The sequence below is a fragment of the Maylandia zebra genome, linkage group LG18 (assembly GCF_041146795.1).
Source record: "Maylandia zebra isolate NMK-2024a linkage group LG18, Mzebra_GT3a, whole genome shotgun sequence".
Classification (NCBI taxonomy): Eukaryota; Metazoa; Chordata; class Actinopteri; order Cichliformes; family Cichlidae; genus Maylandia; species Maylandia zebra.
The window spans coordinates 23,773,928-23,790,993 of NC_135184.1; the positions used below are offsets into that span (position 1 = coordinate 23,773,928).

Below are 17,066 nucleotides of genomic sequence, written 5' to 3' on the forward strand. Positions count from 1 at the left end.
TGATCGGACTGATTCCTGTCGTGTATATTCAGTTAAAATGAATTACAATAATGGTTTAAGAATATTGCAAGGGTGTTAAACTGTAAATGTTCAGCCCCCCCACCCCCCCCCCCAAAAAACAAGACAAAGCCTACCTTTAAACTCATATTTGAAGAGCTACAACACAATTTAATTGATTTAAAACATTTAAACATTTGAATTCATTTCAGTTTTCTTTTAAATAGCACTAATTCACAATAATAGTCGCCTCAATATGTTTTATATTAGAATATTAGAAAGAAACCCTAACAATCAGATATCCCCCTAAGAGCAAGCACTTCATGGAAGAACTCTTTTTTACAGGAAGAAACCTCTGACAGAACCAGGTTCAGGAAGGGCCAGCCATCTGCCAAGACCAGTTAAGTGTAAGTGGAAAGAGAAGAAAGCAGAGAGACAGGACAAAAGACACACTATGGGAGAAAGAGCCAGAGTTTAATAATAACTAATGATTAAATACAGTAGTGGACAATAAACATACAGACTATTTGGGATTAAATGAAGGCTTTTCAGGGAGTTTTTAGGACAGCCTGAGAATAATGTATGACAGTCCAGCCTACCTTGGGATGTTCTGCTAGGTCTTGGCTGCAGCCACCTTCAGTTGCCACTTATTTGTGGGTCTCTCTGCCAACAGTTTTGTATATAATACCTGAAAGCATGCTCTGTTGGGTTGACTATTGAATAATACCACATCATTTTCTTTTGAGGAACTCTTTGGCTCATTATTCATTTGCACTGTGAAGCGCTGTCTTCATAAATGTATGAAGTGATTCTCAAAGTTTGGGCTGGGGACCCCTGGTGGGCTGCGAAGGTACTGCAGGTGGTCGGCAGCAATAACAAGTTCAGTTTGAAATTAAATCACTACCTACAGCTTCATATTTACAGTATTGGGGAGTAACGGAATACATGTACCGCCGTTACGTATTTAAAATACAAAATATGAGTAACTGTATTCCGTTACAGTTACCGTTTAAAAAGGTGGTATTCAGAATACAGTTACTTTGTTGAAATAAATGGATTACACTGCGGTACTTTCCTGTTTCATTTTGTCGCGGGTCAGGACTGTTTGGGTTTTGTTTGACAGCTACGTTCTGTTGTTCCAGGCGGCAGCGCTACGGTTGCCATGGTTACAGGGCGACGCTCTCTCTCTCTGCGACTGTGTGTTTCCTGGGTGAGAGAGCGCCTTTTCGTTGTTGTTGTGCTAAGCTAACAGGCAGAATGCTACAAGCATAGCTCTAAAGAATGTAGCATCATGGCCAGTGTAGACCGTGTTGCAGGGAGAATGGACTGCCATACACATTATGGGTCTGTGAGCGCGAGGAGGGAGAGAGAAAAAGGGGAGTGGAAAGGTTGGAGTTGTCATCGAGGAAAAACGGGAGCTGGAAGCATGTAAATATAATAATAACCACTTCAGCCAAGAAGAGTGCCTGACGAGCCCAGTTGTAAGTAAGCTATTAAGACTCGACTGTACACCGTGTTCGTGTTTTCCTCCGAAAACAATAAGTTCCGTTGGAGCAGTCTTTCAACGCCTCTCTCTGTCTCTCGCAAGAAAAGTTGACCCACACAACAAAGTAAAGCTATTTTTCGGCTACGAGCCGACAGGGACCCCGCCGTATTAGTCAGAGGTCCCTTTACTACAGTTCGGAGTCGCGGACCTTCAGTAATAGTAATAAATCACACAGCAATAGTACATTCACATTGTTGTAAAAAGCATGATAATCTATTAAGTAATCCAAAGTATTCAGAATACGTTACTGTCATTGAGTAACGTAACGGAATACGTTACAGAATACATTTTGGGGCATGTATTCTGTATTCTGTAATGGAATACATTTTAAAAGTAACCTTCCCAACACTGCATATTTATATTTAGTATGAATTAAAATTGGTAATGGTACATAGTTAGTTTGTGACATTAGTCATTACTCTGACATTTACTGCTCTTGTATTGAAGTTTGTGTCCCAGTGGCAAGTGGGTCACGCACTGGCCTTAACACTTTGCATGTGACTGGGTAGCATTAACAATTTATAACCAACAGTCTGTGTTGGTCATGAATGTTTTTTGATTGCATTTTTCAAGGAAATAAATGACCTTCTCTTATATTTTGATTAGTGTAATGATTTAAGATTGGGTGGAGCCTAATGGGATTTTCTGGATTTTAAGTGATATGTAGCAATCTTGATTTTGAAAATGGTTGAACTTGTTTTAGTGTCACTCTGACAAAAGATTTTTCTAATTTTAGAGATGTTGCACAAATGAATGAAGGCAGTCCTATATATTTGTTTGATGCGCTCACTCTAGAACATGTTGTGGTCAAAAATGAAACCACCTTGTTACTGGAGGCCAAGGTAATGCCATCCAGAGTAGGTATCTGATAACAGACCATATTTCTAAGATTTTTAGGGCCAAGTACTACAACCTCAGTTTTATCTGCATTTAGAAGCAGGAAATCAGAAATCATCCAGACCTTTATGTCTTTAACTAGAATCGTGTCATCTAGCTCTGTTGCTTAAAGCTGAGTGTCATCTGTATATGAATGAAAATATGGACACTTTTGCAGTGTTTTCTAATAATGTTGCCTAGGGGAAGCATGTACAATGTAAAAAGTACTGGTCAATGTTATACATGATTAACTTGTGTGTGAAGACTCCCCATTTACATAACCAAACTGTAGTCTATCAGTGCAGTGTAAAAGCAACAGTGTGTAGTAAAATCTCTCTGTAGTAAAATACTGAGGTCTAATAGGAAAACATAGAAATAAAGTTCCCTGCCAGAGGCCAGAAAATCATTCATAACTTTCACTAGTGCTGTGCTATGATGCACTAAATCTTGGCACAAACTCTAACTCTGCAGCAAGCTCTTTAACAACTACTGTTTCAAGAGGGGTCAACAGATTGATGGTTAAGGGGAAGACATTATTGAAGTAAACTAAGATATATCAGCAGTTGCTGTTCTTAAAAATGCATCTGTGGCATGGCTGTGACTATTTTTGTAATGGTTACATTTTTATTTGTAAATAACTCATGAAGTCATTACTAGTTAAGGTTAAGGGAAATGTTTGAACAGAGCTTGGATTCTGTTCGCCTGAATGCAGTGCTGAAGAGAAACCTAGGGTTGTTCTTATTTGATAAATAGTAAGATGTCCTAGCTTTAGGGAGGACTTTTTTAGAGCAACAAACTATTTGTACAGCCTAAATGAAGACCTTCTAAATTAGATGCATGTTTGAGAGTTATACCAAGGAGTACAAAAGAGTAAAGTACTTCTGGTTCTGATTTGTTGGGATGTTCTGCTAGGTCTTGATGGCAGCCGCCTTCAGTTGCCACTTGTTTGTGGGTCTCCCTGCCTTTGGTTTTGTATATAATACCTGAAAGCATGCTCTGTCGGGTTGGCCATTAAAGAATACCACACTGTTTCCTTTTGACAAACTCTTGCCTTGCTTTTGCAGTATGCTTTGGGTCATTATTCATTTGCACTGAAGTGTTATCTGATCACTTTTTAGTGATTTTGTCACGGACTAATGACGAAACAGGGCCAATCTGGCCACAAAACTGATTGTTAGTCAATCGTCCAGTTAATTCTGAGCCTCTGTATCGGTCAAATATCAAAAAAGGAGCTTTTTGGTACAAACCAAAGGGCAATCTTTAGTTTTTTTAGGCCACTGTTGTGATGTTTCATTTACTCAAGCACAATACACATTTATCAGATATGCAGAATAAATAATGTATATACCTTTTTGTGTCAACTAAGGTAACACAGACTTATTTTTTTGCTGCAAATGAACTGATCATGCTCATGAGCACAGCGACTCTACAAAAGCCATTCTAAACAGGACAAAACTAACAGAAGTGAAGGTGGTATTTTCATTTTCAGGCCAACCATGCTGATTCTGGAAAATAATTTTATTATAGGAACATTTTTCTTTAAGTCAACAATGTTTACTCAAAAAGAAAAAGAAATGAAGTCACACAAATGTGCTAACACCTAATGACTTTTACCAAAACCGCCCTGACCAGAGAGGGTGGGCAAAACTACAGGGCACATTTACACTCTCAAGACCAATACTGTGGAACTGCCAGACCCAGACCACACCCAGTATCACACCAGTTAACCCAATACACAAGTTCTTTGCTGCATGCTGAGCACCTTCAGCATATAAGAACCAAGGTCTGTTTCTTTAAAGTCAAATCTTCCATTGGGAACTTTCAGTGTGTGAGCGATTTCCGTCCTTTCAACATCCGCCGCAGAATCACTTCGATGCCTCCTTGTGAGCTGATCCTTTTGATCCAGCCGTGGGTTCTCTTTCGTTTGATGTTTTTGGGCTGATACTCGGTGCCTCTTTTCCGGGTCCGTACCTGCTGGTACTGCCAGGGAACCTGCTGAAACACTCCTGAACCTTCAGCTTGTGAAGAAATTGTATCTGAAGCTTTGAAAACCTGTGTTCTAGCAGCTGCTCCAGGACCAATCCAGCTGCTGAACGATCTAAGGTAAGAGGTTCCAGTTAGGTCTGCTGTGGGAATGCTGTTGGAAGAACAAAGATTAAAATGTTGTTGAAATATGTTACTCTAATTTCAAAATTATGCCCCAATAATACAGTAACGTCGTGCAAGTTGTAAATCCATTTATCATAATGAAGTTTATGTGTACGGTTTCATTTTTTCACAACAGCATTATATCAGTTGTACTGCTTCAATATTTACAATAAAGGGGCTAATTAAGAATTTGCAAACAAAATTTAGTGCAGGTTGTCTTAAAGAGTGGTGGACCGGGGGCAATTATAACATCTTTTACATTTTCCTTGATAGCTCACAGACTACGTGAAATATACTGGTCATATTTTCATAAAAGAAACACACACACTCGTGTGTGTGTGTGTGTGTGTGTGTTATTGTAGAGTATACATTCAAGACATCCATTTCTGTTTTTCCAGAAACTTTACAACAGTTCTAGCTTCTACAAAATAGGTTTTAAGTCTTTGTGTTGAGTTATAAGTGCATTTTACTTGAATACGATATTTACCTGGGACAATAAAAAGGTTCCATGTTAAAATCTTGCATTATAGCAAACAACACCTATATTTAGAGTAGGCTGATCAACCATAATGAGCATGATCAAAGAAAGTTGGTCGAATAACAGATCGCTACAACTGGCCCCGGTCTCCTCTACATAACATATGCAAGCAGAATACTGTACGGATAAAATAACTTGTGCAAAAATTAGAGCAGAAAAGTGTTTCAGTCACCCCCCAAAACTGTTTTTCAAAAGTTCTTTATAGCAAACATTATTACTCTGTGTTTTTCCCCATGCCCACACTGCTTATTAGCAATTAAACGTAACATCGCCTATAAATGTAAATCAGTAGTGTTTGGTTTAGCCATTGCTTGACTAAATAGAAGTTCCCATGAGTATCTATCCAGGTTAACTGCAACTAGCCATGCTGCTAACTGATTACCAAGCTAGCTTTTCAATGTTAGCCTCATAAAGAAACACTGTTTGCTTCGGGGTTAACCTCGCGTGCAAATAACTTAAGTCGCTTACCTACGCACGTGAGTTAGACCACGCAGTCGGGAAAATGAGGACAGCATAATGTTCATTTTGAGATATTTAGGAATGTACAGATGACACCGACATGAGAGCAGTGAATGTCACAGGCAGGTCTGCTTCTTCTTCTTTGGTTTTGTTGAAAGACTGCAAAAGTGAATGCTGCCACCTACTGATCCCAGCGTGTAAGATCCACAGAAATGGTTACATTAAAATGAGGTATTTTTGGATATTACTCTGAGTCACGGTACAACTGCTTTTGGTCCCGTTGGACTGACTTTTTTTTTTTTAAGTTTTTACACAACATTTACGTTGGTGTAAGGTATTTAGCATTTGTATATTCTAACTGCTCTAATAGGGTGAATGACCCACCAGACATGTTATGAGTTTTACATTGCTTGTGCCAGGTTGAACCCCCTATCGCCTTAATTCAGCCTTAATTCTTCATGGCATAAATTCAACAAGGTGTTGGAAACATTTTTCTGGTCCATGTTGGCATGCGCATTACACAGTTGCTGCATATCTGTTGTTTTCACATCCATGATCCTAATCTCCTGTTCTACCACATCTCAAAGATGCTCTTTTGGATTGAGATGTGGTGATTATGGAGTACAGTGAACACACTGTCATGTTCAAGAAAGCCATTTGAGATTATTTGACTTTAGGGTGTATTATTCTGCTGGGTGCAGCCTGAAGATGGATACACAGTGGTCATAGCAATGAGATGGGCATAGTGATCAACAACAGTCATCTAGGCTGTGTGCTCAGTTCTTACTAAGCAGCATAAAATGTGCCCAGAAAACACCATCGTACCAACACCAGCCTGAATTGTTGATACCAGGCAGGGTGGATCCATGCTTTGGTCAAGATTTGGTAACATGTGTAAACTATGTCCTCATTTTCCTGTTCTTAGCTGAATCTGCAGTCTTCTGTAGCTTAACTGCTTCAAATCTTGGCATATTGTGCATTCAATAGTGCTCTCCTTCATACCTTGGTTATAAAGAGTAGGGATTTGAGTTACCATTGCCTTCCAATTAGCTCAAAGCAGTTCAGCCATTCTCCCCTGACCTCTCACATCAACAAAGCATTTTCTCTAAGAGAGCTGCCGCTTATTAGATATTTTTTCATTTTCAGGCCATTCTTCCATGTTTTGGAAATCCCAGTAGATCAGCAGTTTCTGAAATACTCTGTCTGACAATAGCAACCATTCTACTTTCAAAGTCACTTAAATGACCTTTCTTCCTCACTCTAACGCTCAGTTTGAGCTTGTGAGCTTTAGATGTGAGAAGATGTTTTTATAATAAAGTTTCTGTATAGTCTATCCTGGCATGCTGACTGAGGACTCCTTGAGCTGGAAGTGTAATTGCTGTTGAGTGCTCTGGTGGCCATCTAGAATGTTATATGTGTAATTCACCTGCATTTTGGAGGGTCTGCTTTTTGCATTGTTGCTATATTTTAATCTAAAACTTTAGTCATTTAACATTAACTTCAGGCTAGCCTTTGATGTAAAAGACCACCCTGTGATAAGACAATACACACAGAAGCAGAGATGTGCAAACACAAATTCTGAAGGTCTCTCTACTGACAGTCGGTTTCAGTACTTTTCCATAACCAAGCTGTTGCTTAAAGTCATCCCTTTGTGCAGTACATTATGATTACAGTGATGATGTTTCGTGAATAATCTGCACACGGTAGGAATCCTGAAAAGAAATGACGCACGTTTTGTTTTTAGGCCGGTATCAGTGATAAAGGCCTAATTTTTTAAAATTGAATTTTAATTGTCCAAAACACAGATACAAACAGATAAACCAATGATTATTTACGCCAAGCAATAAAACAAAGCACCCAGTTGGCTCACGGGCTCTCCGCCCAATAAACGTCACAGATTGCTTTCCAGTGACTGGCACTGGACTGTCACAGCAGCAGGCCTACCAATTTGCTATGTGAGTTCAAGAAGGGGGCACTGCTCGAAATGTGTTAGATTAAAACTGAAAGGTCACGTCTGTCCTTGGTGGTGAGGCAACAATAACTCGTTCTCAGGTGACACTTTATGATCATAGTCCGCAATCAGATGTGGGATTTGAAATAAGACCCCACGCAGAGCCCCGACTGTGGTCACGTGCCAGCCCAATTAATTTAGATAAATTAGCCGGACAGTCATTTTTATCATTTGTCTCCTTTTCAGCGCCCAGGCAGGACCACACAGTCTTTCCCCTTTTTTTTCTTTCTTTTTTTGCTGGCCTGTCAGCCCTAGCAACAAGCAAACAGGCGCCTCTCATTGGCCTCCTCAATATACAACTGCTTTCTATTCGCCCTCCCCACCGCCACTCAGCAGCGAAAATACCCGAAGATTGCTGCTGGTGCTGCGGATTCAAGGGCAGCAGGGCTGGGTAGGGTCTGGCCCGAGTGCGCAGTGGATGCAGAGGAAGCGAGAAAAACACGGGCGTCTGTTTTCGTAATGGGTATATCATTAAACTACCAGTGGCACTCTTTTATGGATGCATGCTTTATCTTCACTCCATGCCCCCCTGCGGTCTGTAATGACGGTCTAATTGGGCCAATAAGGAGCTTTTACTGTTTTGCAGCATCTCTAGCGTAGACAAATTGTTGCGCCAGATGCAACGCCGTTCTCGATACTGTGTGGTCGGCCCTTGACTGTCATCTTTGGGTGCAGGTTTCTCATCACCTTAATCATCAGTACTTCTGCAGGTAATGCAAATCTTTTGGTTTTGGTTTTGGTTTTGTTTTGTTTTGTTTTAGCTTTTTTTGTATTGTATTGCTCTGGATACCTGATGTTTACTGTGCAGCATATCAGCGCCAATAAACGGCTGCACGCATGATGCATGCATGCATTTCGCCTGAGACAGGATTAAAATAATAACAGATTATGAATAATACAAGCAGTATCATTCAAAGCGCACTATTTGTGAAGCCTAAAGCTGTTATATATATAAATATTTATATAAACATTTTTGGTGCGTATATTTGTGAGTATTTGAATCTTATTGCTTATAAATTGTTTAAAATAATAATAATAATGTGTTGTTGTAGGAGCCAAGCCGCTAAATGTTTGTGAATCAGGCGTTTTTAACATAACGGTCTCATGTTGAAAATATAGGCCACTCACTTCACGTGCATCTTGACAGACTGCGCCTCACTCTGCTAGACTCTTGTTATGGAAATGCAGCAGCACACAGTGTACCGAATGTGTGTTACTGTAAGAGTTGGCAGGCCTGTCAACCTAAATATTCTGCAATGCAGACACACAAAACAAACAACTTCAACATGGCTGAGTAACCTTCAGCCCTGACTTTGGTCGAGGTTGGATGTCACGGAAACCATTACATTGCTCCCCACAGCCATGTTCCAGACCTGCTGGTGGGATTGGAGAATTGTAGGTCAGGAAGAGAAGCCCAGATTTAAGTGGGAGGACTGTTGGGTTTGTGCTGCTGTAGTTTGTTTTGTGCCGATCTGTTGATTGTCGGTGGCCATGTAGAATATTTTTTATCTATGTGTTTTTGGGTTTTTTGTTTTGTTTTATTTTATTTTTGCAGACTAGCATGGTAATAACCTTGCTCTTTGGGGAGGATTTTGCTTCTTGTGTTGATGTTCTGTTTTAATGTAAGGTGAAAAACTGGCACGTGCACAATATACAAAAATATACCTAAAGGATTTGTTTTTGTCAGATTTCCACAGACATCCACCAACAAATAATCATTCCCACTATTTACATTTTGTTTTTATATTTCTTTAAACCTGTCAAGGTACCAATCATTAAATATACTAAGCACCCAGCATGATTGGAAGACAATAAAGATGTAAACAACATGTACTATTTTGTACTTCTCAGTATACTTTGCCAAAACGCACAATAATATAGGGGAATGCACAAATATCCTACAATAATGCACATAATGCTAAATGGTGATGAGTTGCGAATGCAGCTCAACTCAAATGTTACAAGGGTTTTCAATTTGTGTGTAAAAATAAGGGTTCATTTTGCATCCAGTGAGATCACTTTGCATTCACACAAAAGTGTGCTGAATGATAGTGCAGATAATGCATACATAGTGCATAGACACAACAGCAGTTCCTTAAACAAGGAAACAAACAAGTAAACAATAAAGTCTCACCAGCTACTGAAGATGTGACTCAGCCTTGTGTGTTTCCTAGAGATAACTGTGTTTTGTATCAAAAGTGGGGACACTAACATGTGTGTTTGTGCTGCTGACAGCAGACTGTCAAGCAGTGGCTGGACCTGAACGGAAACATAGAAACCAGCTCTCATCTCCCGCTGGAAAGAACGCAGTTTGGAAAACTGCTATCACGTTGTCGTGAGACACACAGTCCGCAGACATGTGTACAGTCATGCCCTCTGACTGGAGTTCTCTATTTATATATATCCTGATTCTGACCTTGTGAAATGGAGGGGTTATTAATAGCAGACATCTAGCTTGGCCTAGGTTTTTTACATGGTGTGTGGTGCAAATACTGCTTTGCAGTTGTTTGTTGAATGCATCAGAATGTCAAGCCAGGTGAGTCACTGAGGTGAGTGTGTTAGTAGAGACTTCAACAGCTCTGTTGGATATAATATGGCTATTGATTTTGAAATCAGAATCAGAATCAGAATCAGAAAGGGTTTTATTGCCAAATGTTGAGCAGGTTTACAACATTAGGAAATTGCTGCGGTGCTTCAGTGCAAACATACTGTCATAAATTGCACTTAAATAGACATGAAAAAATAAAAGTAAGAATAAGAATTAAAAGTGCTACGTAGAAAGATATATGCATGAGTGCAGGTGGTGATCAGTGCCAAACATGGAATGATGTAGTGAACACAGCGTAGGGTCATGTGTTAGTGGTGGGAACAGTCGTACGTTTATTGTTCATGTGTCCAACAGCAGAGGGGAAGAAACTGTTCTTATGGCGAGAGGTTCTGGTGCGAATGGACTGGAGCGGAAATGTGTTAAAGTACCCTTTATTTTGGCGTACTTTCTTTCTGGCTCTGGACTGATGAAGGATAAAGAAAGCCTTTTCATTGTGTCTCTGTTGCTAGGAAACAGCTTGGGTTCAGTTTTGTAGGAATCAAGCTGGGTCCAATTTCTTGCAGTGCAGCCAATGCCATTGGCAAAGCACTGCAAATGGAACAAGTTAGAATGCTTGAATGTTTGAAACTGTGACACTAAATGAGCTGTGAAAAGTAGGGCAAGACATGAAAAATATTTTTTTTCCACATTTCAAAGGAAGCATCAGAGTACTGATATGTTTTATTTGTGTCTGTGTGATGTTGTTCCTGCAGGGAAACACCATGCTGACTAGCATCACTGAAGGGATACTGTGCTGCCTGACTGGGAAGACTGCCAATCTAGTCTTGCCCCTGGAGTCATCAGAACCCTCTGATGGTTTTGAGTATGTGGAGGTGAAACCTGGGAGAGTCCTGAGAGTGCGGCATATCGTCCCCGAGCGCCAACCCATAGAAACAGAAAAACAAGTTGCTGAAAAGAACAATGCAGATGTTGACTGTTATGATAAAGATTCTCCCATATCTAATAATGACGGCGACAGTGGCAGCATTGTCCACTGCAAGAGGAAGATCACAGTCTACCGAAATGGCCAGCTGGTGATCGAAAATCTCGGGGATGTTTTGCACTCTGAGATTCTGCAGTGTCAGGATGGGGATTTAGAGCCTTGCAGCACTGTAGAGGTGGAGCTTGCTGACTACAAAGACATAGCCTCTTCTCCAGACCCCAACCCTGTTCCTCCTCCAGTTCCTCCACCACCTGGGGAACATAAACCTGCTCCGCCTCCACGCCGCCGCCGTCGCAAACCCAAGCGCACAGTTTTAATAGACTCCAAGAGGATGATCTCGAGCTGCAAAGGAACGCACTCGGATGTAGCACTGTTCTTCGTGCATGGCGTCGGAGGATCTCTTGACATCTGGAGCAGCCAGCTGGACTTCTTCTCCCGCCTGGGCTACGAGGTCATTGCGCCAGATTTGGCAGGTCACGGAGCAAGCACAGCGCCACAGATTGCAGCAGCTTATACCTTTTATGCCCTCGCGGAGGACCTGCGAGCCATCTTCAAGAGATATGCTCGTAAACGCAACATTCTTATTGGCCACTCATATGGGTGAGGATTTGTGAGATGCTTGTGTTACGGGTCAGCTTAGAAAAGTCAGTGGCGTACAGTGATTAACATGCTGTACCTACCCCATTATATCTCTTCCAGAGTGTCATTTTGTACCTTCCTGGCGCACGAATATCCCGATCTGGTCCATAAGGTAGTAATGATCAATGGAGGGGGTCCCACAGCTCTGGAGCCCAGCCTCTGCTCCATCTTCCAACTGCCATCTTGTGTCCTTCACTGTCTGTCACCTTGTCTGGCCTGGAGCTTCCTCAAGTAAGATGCTGTGATGCTGCAAACAGTAGTGACACACTGTGACAGACAGATGTAATAGATAAATAATAGCTTGCTTAAAATGTTAACTATCTTTAAAATGTACAGGAAAGAGATTTTGGTAAAGTTTTTTTCTTTCTTTTTCTAATCTTCAGAGCTGGATTTGCCCGTCAGGGTGCCAAAGAAAAGCAGCTTTTGAAGCAGGGCAATGCCTTCAATGTGTCTCCGTTCGTTTTGCGAGCCATGATGAGCGGTCAGTACTGGCCCGAGGGGGACGAGGTATACCATGCCGAGCTCACTGTGCCCATTCTTCTGGTTCATGGCATGTGTGACAAGTTTGTGCCCATGGATGAGGACCAGCGGATGGCAGAGGTATATCACACCTTTATCCAAACAAGAGCTATTTTGTTTCATTTATTAGTTATTGTCTCATAGCTTTGGATTCGGATCTGTTGTAAGATTATCCATTTTGGCTCTGGTTTTTAGATCCTCCTGTTCGCTTTCTTAAAAGTAATCGAAGAGGGAAGTCACATGGTCATGATGGAGTGTCCTGAAACTGTCAACACCCTCCTGCATGAGTTCTTTCTATGGGAGCCTGACATGTCAAGAAAAGGCAGCAGCAAGACAGACACAGAGAAGGCGATCGCTGCCAGTGACACTCTTCACACGCTGAAAAACAGTAAACCTGTGAACAAATAACCATCAAGGCATAAAGTTTTATTAAAGAGCAAAGGAGAAGGCCTATTCTTCGGCAGTTGGCATGTATTCCTAAGGCTCCCAGGCTGAGAGCTGTTTAAAACAGGGTCACATCTTATGGATGTAGATGACCACTGGTGCTCCGAGATGAAGCGGGAAAGGACGTATGATGAGAGGGGCGGACGCCGATACACAGTCAGTTTCTGCTACGCTTTTTGATACCAGTTTGTCCTCCATCTCACCATGTTTGCAAACCAACACAAAGTCTGGAGGTAAAAGGCACCATGATTTGTGTATGAAATGTTTGTGGTGAAGAACTGACCGACGAGGCATAAAAGGCGTGAAACGCTGTTGGAATCGTCTCGCCTCCATCATATATATTCTGTAAAGTACTGCAGAAAAGAGCTCCTGTTCTACCTTAATAAAATGGCTAATTTATCCATTTTAACTCTGCTTTCAGTGGAAGAGAAGAAAAAAAAAACATCAAACATAGTCAACCGAGGAATCAGGGAGGGTGAAGAGCAATTTATAACAGAATAATTGTGTTTGATTAAATGCAGACAGTGGAAAAATAGATTAAATGCATTAAATATACTACACTGTCCATGTAAAATGTGGATAATAACTGTGTCACATGCTTACATAAATGACAATATGATTGAAGGAGAAACACACACATACAAAAATATTTGTACCATATTGTTTTGGAACCACATTCACACAATATGCAGTGTACAGCATCTCAGACACACAATCTGACTGATTAACAAATGACAGAAGCAAGTAACTTTCCTTGCACTAAACTCAAAATCAAAAATGCTATGCGTCAGTATTAAAGTGTAACGATTTCATAGTTAATATTAAAACATAAAACAAACATCAAAGCCGAGAGAGATTCTCTTCCAGATTAACAGCCATTGCCTCGATACCATACATATATACACACATATATATATATTATCCTAAGGATAAAAAGTACTGAGAGCCTGCATGAGTTCAGAGTATGGAAAGATATATACACAAGGGTTGTTTCAGACAGTTGCAATATATTGCCATAAATTCCCAGCACAATTGTCTTTTAATGAAATGGTTCCTCTCAGTGTGTAAGTATTATTATTGTTTATTTATTTCTGTTTTTATCTTGGCGTTACAGCAGCAAACTGATAAAATGTTGTCTTAAGCTAATAACTGATCGCGAAACATGTGTGCGTTACCTAACCCTGCTGCTCCCCGTCCACCCTACACTGTATATCTACTCATGTCGGACTGAAGGAATGAGCAGGACGTGCTGCTCGCTGTTAGACATTCATTCGTGAATGTTGCTTTGTCTCATAGTGGGACAGTAAAGTGTGAATAAAAGCACAGTCTGATTCTCCCTGACAGTGCTTATCTGTTGACTGGATAGATTACTGTTATGTGTAACAGAGGATGTAAGTCAGAGGAAGCCCAAATATGAATCTGCCAAAGGCGAAAAATCCCCTTAACCTCCTAAGACCTGAACTCTTCCACGGCATGCATTTTTAGTTTCTCTTTGATATTTGGACATATTGGGGCCCGATGAACGTAAAAACAAAGAATTACTAGATTTATTTTTTTTTTTACCTTATTTTTGTTTTTAAGAAAAATAAGAGCCACATATGAGCACATTCATTTAAAATTTTCTCGTAAGTGGATATCAGGACCTTGTAAAGCAAAATTGAGTATTTTGGTCTAAATAACCCAAAATGTGATGTCCACATATGTGGACGCAGGGTCCTAGGAGGTTAAGAAAAAAAACAACAAAAAAAGGGACTTTTGTGCTCTTCATGCTGGTCTGTTATATATGCATTTTAAGAGAGAGTGCAGATGCGAGATGACTGGATTTATGCAACAGGAACAAATGAACAGAAATAGTTTGGGAATAAATGGAACCGGCTCTAAAACATTATATATTCTCTATGGACTTTATAAAAACCAACAAGTGCTGCTGATGCAAAGTACTGTATGTCTCTTTTGGTGTAAAAGGTCAGTAAAACTGTATGGACTACAGGGTGCACATGTACTTCTCCTTATGCTAAAAGTGTGCATATATAAATTGTCAGTGCTCATATGTGCTATATCTTTTTGTGGTTAACAAAATATGTTAATGTTATTGTGGCATTTATTCAAGGGAATCATATTATATGCACTGCCTGAATGTAGATGCATATAACATTATATAGCCTATTAAAACAATTGAATTCAGTGTATGAATGTGCCTTTCCTGGCATGAAATAAATCAGATGTTCCCAGTTAAAAGGTGTTTGTTTTCTCTGTTGAGTGCTGGATATGATTCTTCCTTCTCATCTTCTTCTTCTTTTTCCTGCGGCGCCCTTTAGGGGTCACTGAACATCTGACTACACCTCACCCTCTGCTTAGTATCCTCCTCTGTCACACCAAACCCTCTGCATTTCCTCCACATGACCTTGCAAACCGCCTCTTTAGCTCTTGCTGTGATCCTTTTGTCTCAAATGACTCCTAAACTCGTCTCCACCCTGCCTGCACACTCTTCTTCATTTCTCTTTGGCACTGTCCATCACTTTGAATTGTTGACGCCAGGAATTTAAACTCATCCACCTCTACTGTACTTTTTTAATCTTTTCAACCTTTCTACTTTGCTCAATCACAAACGTGTCCTATAAGGATTCATTACAAATTCGAAAATGGAAGTGGGCAATTTGCATTTTACTGAAGAAAAAATCATGTTTTTTTTCTTGATGGAAAAAAAATTATATTTTTTTCATCAAGTTTATTAAATAGGGGCCTGCAAATATTCCTAAGGCAATATACTGAATGGACACATATTAGCTCAATCCTATTCTTTTTCTTAAATGACCATAGAAATGCATTTCTTATCTCTGGACAGCACTTTTTATAAGCAGTCATGAAAAAAATCTTATTTTAAAATGTTTTGTCGCTCCTCTGGTGTTTCTGTCACTTTTGTGAAACTGCAGACTGGCATCAAAATGAAAAAATTATTTTCTATTTTTCAAGCAAAAACAATCTTTAATTTAGCAAAATTTCATACACTGGGTCTCAGCTTCTTCTTTTTTTGACAGTTAATCGTATCAAATTTACTTGCGCCTCTTTGGCTCAACTGCTTTATCTGAATGGGGTGAAGCTTTACGCAACTCATTTGCTACAAGAGCAGGAAAAACTATTTGAATTAGGAAGAAAAGGCAGTCGCTTCCTTTTATTTCCTATTTGCATAGGTTAGGAACAGTTTTCTGGACGAGCTGATTTGCATCACTGAGAGGTCAAAGCAGGGTAGGTGCCAGCTCCAGCTGGATAACGGCAGCAGTCTTGAATTCTGAGCTATTCAGATACTACATTTACAACTCTGATTCACTAAAAAAAAAAAAACAACAACAACAACAGCACAACAAATCAAACATAAACTAGTTTTCTGCACCAAATATTCTGATAATATTCTAAAAACTTTCTCCATCTTTTTTTCTGAGAGACACAGCCTCTCTGGGCTGCTCTGCACATAACCAGTTAGGTTATACACCAGTTATTTTCACCATGTGGTCTTGTCTTTTATTTCTGCAAATATGCAGGTACTTGCTGGCTGAGATGGAACAGTGGGGCAGAATTACATAGATAGTTAATTTGGGTGCAGTTAGAGCCATTCCCAGAATCTTTCAGGCTAGCTTGTCCTGCAGCATTGTCTGTTAAGCAGCTGTAAAGGATTTTATTACACATTTTTACATCATACAATTTTATGCTTTCTATACAAGACAGCAGGCATGTTCTAATTCAGAACAAAAGTATGGGGGTTTTCCCACTTCAGGAAGCGTAAGCACTCCCCACTGAGATGGTGTGAAAACATGTTAATCCTGTCAGGGTGATACAAAAGAAAGCTCAGTCAACCACGGCATTTACAATTTCAAAAAAGGAGACACTAAACTAAACAGATGATACAGTCTGAATATAACTTTTGAGTTACTATCTACTGAAAAAAGTGGCAATTTTCTAACATTAGAAAGGAACTCACTTGAGTTTAAATAAGGTGAGGCCATGTCCTGTTTCTCTGAGTTGCTGTTGTTGAATTGAGGAACATTATTTTAAAACTTTTTTTAACCTATTCAGCTTTTGTTTGCTGCTATTTCAACTTGTGAAATAGACGGCTGACACTAAAAAAAATTTTCAGCACTTCGTATGATGTCTTTGCTGTATTGTCGTTGACTATAGGATTTAAATTGCAGAGAAAAACATTAAAATGTTTCACTAGAAATACCTCTGATCATCAGATGTTGCAACTGGCCCTGTCCTTGCTGTCCAGAGGTCAGTGTGGAACTTTCTCCACTGTTCTGTACTGTAATGCACTCTTGTACACTGTTCACCAGGTTACAGTATAGTTTTCTGTCGTAATAAATG

At 40.0% G+C, this 17,066-nt stretch overlaps 2 protein-coding genes across 3 annotated transcripts; one reads left to right on the forward strand and one right to left on the reverse strand.

The window, feature by feature from the left end:
* The first annotated feature begins 1,150 nt into the window (after positions 1 to 1,150).
* abhd8a (abhydrolase domain containing 8a) lies at positions 1,151 to 14,939 on the forward strand. Of its 2 annotated transcripts, none has more exons than XM_076876608.1 (5): positions 1,151 to 1,478; positions 10,876 to 11,705; positions 11,805 to 11,975; positions 12,128 to 12,344; positions 12,459 to 14,939. In XM_076876608.1, the coding sequence occupies exons 2-5, from the start codon at positions 10,885 to 10,887 to the stop codon at positions 12,669 to 12,671; spliced, it is 1,422 nt and encodes a 473-aa protein (XP_076732723.1). In that variant the 5' UTR covers positions 1,151 to 1,478; positions 10,876 to 10,884; the 3' UTR covers positions 12,672 to 14,939. The 2 variants fall into 2 exon arrangements, with proteins under 2 accessions (XP_076732723.1, XP_004542435.1); XM_004542378.6 differs by lacking the exon at positions 1,151 to 1,478 and adding an exon at positions 7,923 to 8,285.
* On the reverse strand, positions 3,920 to 5,750 carry mrpl34 (mitochondrial ribosomal protein L34). The gene is made up of 2 exons (XM_012916680.5): positions 5,574 to 5,750; positions 3,920 to 4,556 (listed from the first exon to the last, which is right to left on the reverse strand). Exons 1-2 carry the CDS (start codon positions 5,627 to 5,629, stop codon positions 4,241 to 4,243), a joined length of 372 nt encoding a protein of 123 aa, XP_012772134.1. The 5' UTR covers positions 5,630 to 5,750; the 3' UTR covers positions 3,920 to 4,240.
* Positions 14,940 to 17,066: the final 2,127 nt, after the last annotated feature.

Coding starts and splice junctions, on each gene's coding strand:
- abhd8a (XM_076876608.1), top strand. CDS start 10,885: ATGCTGACTAGCATCACTGAAGGGATACTGTGCTGCCTGACTGGGAAG. Junction 11,706..11,804: donor CTTATTGGCCACTCATATGG/GTGAGGATTTGT, acceptor TATCTCTTCCAG/AGTGTCATTTTGTACCTTCC. Junction 12,345..12,458: donor AGGACCAGCGGATGGCAGAG/GTATATCACACC, acceptor TCTGGTTTTTAG/ATCCTCCTGTTCGCTTTCTT.
- mrpl34 (XM_012916680.5), bottom strand. CDS start 5,629: ATGAACATTATGCTGTCCTCATTTTCCCGACTGCGTGGTCTAACTCAC. Junction 4,557..5,573: donor GGTCTAACTCACGTGCGTAG/GTAAGCGACTTA, acceptor TTCTTCCAACAG/CATTCCCACAGCAGACCTAA.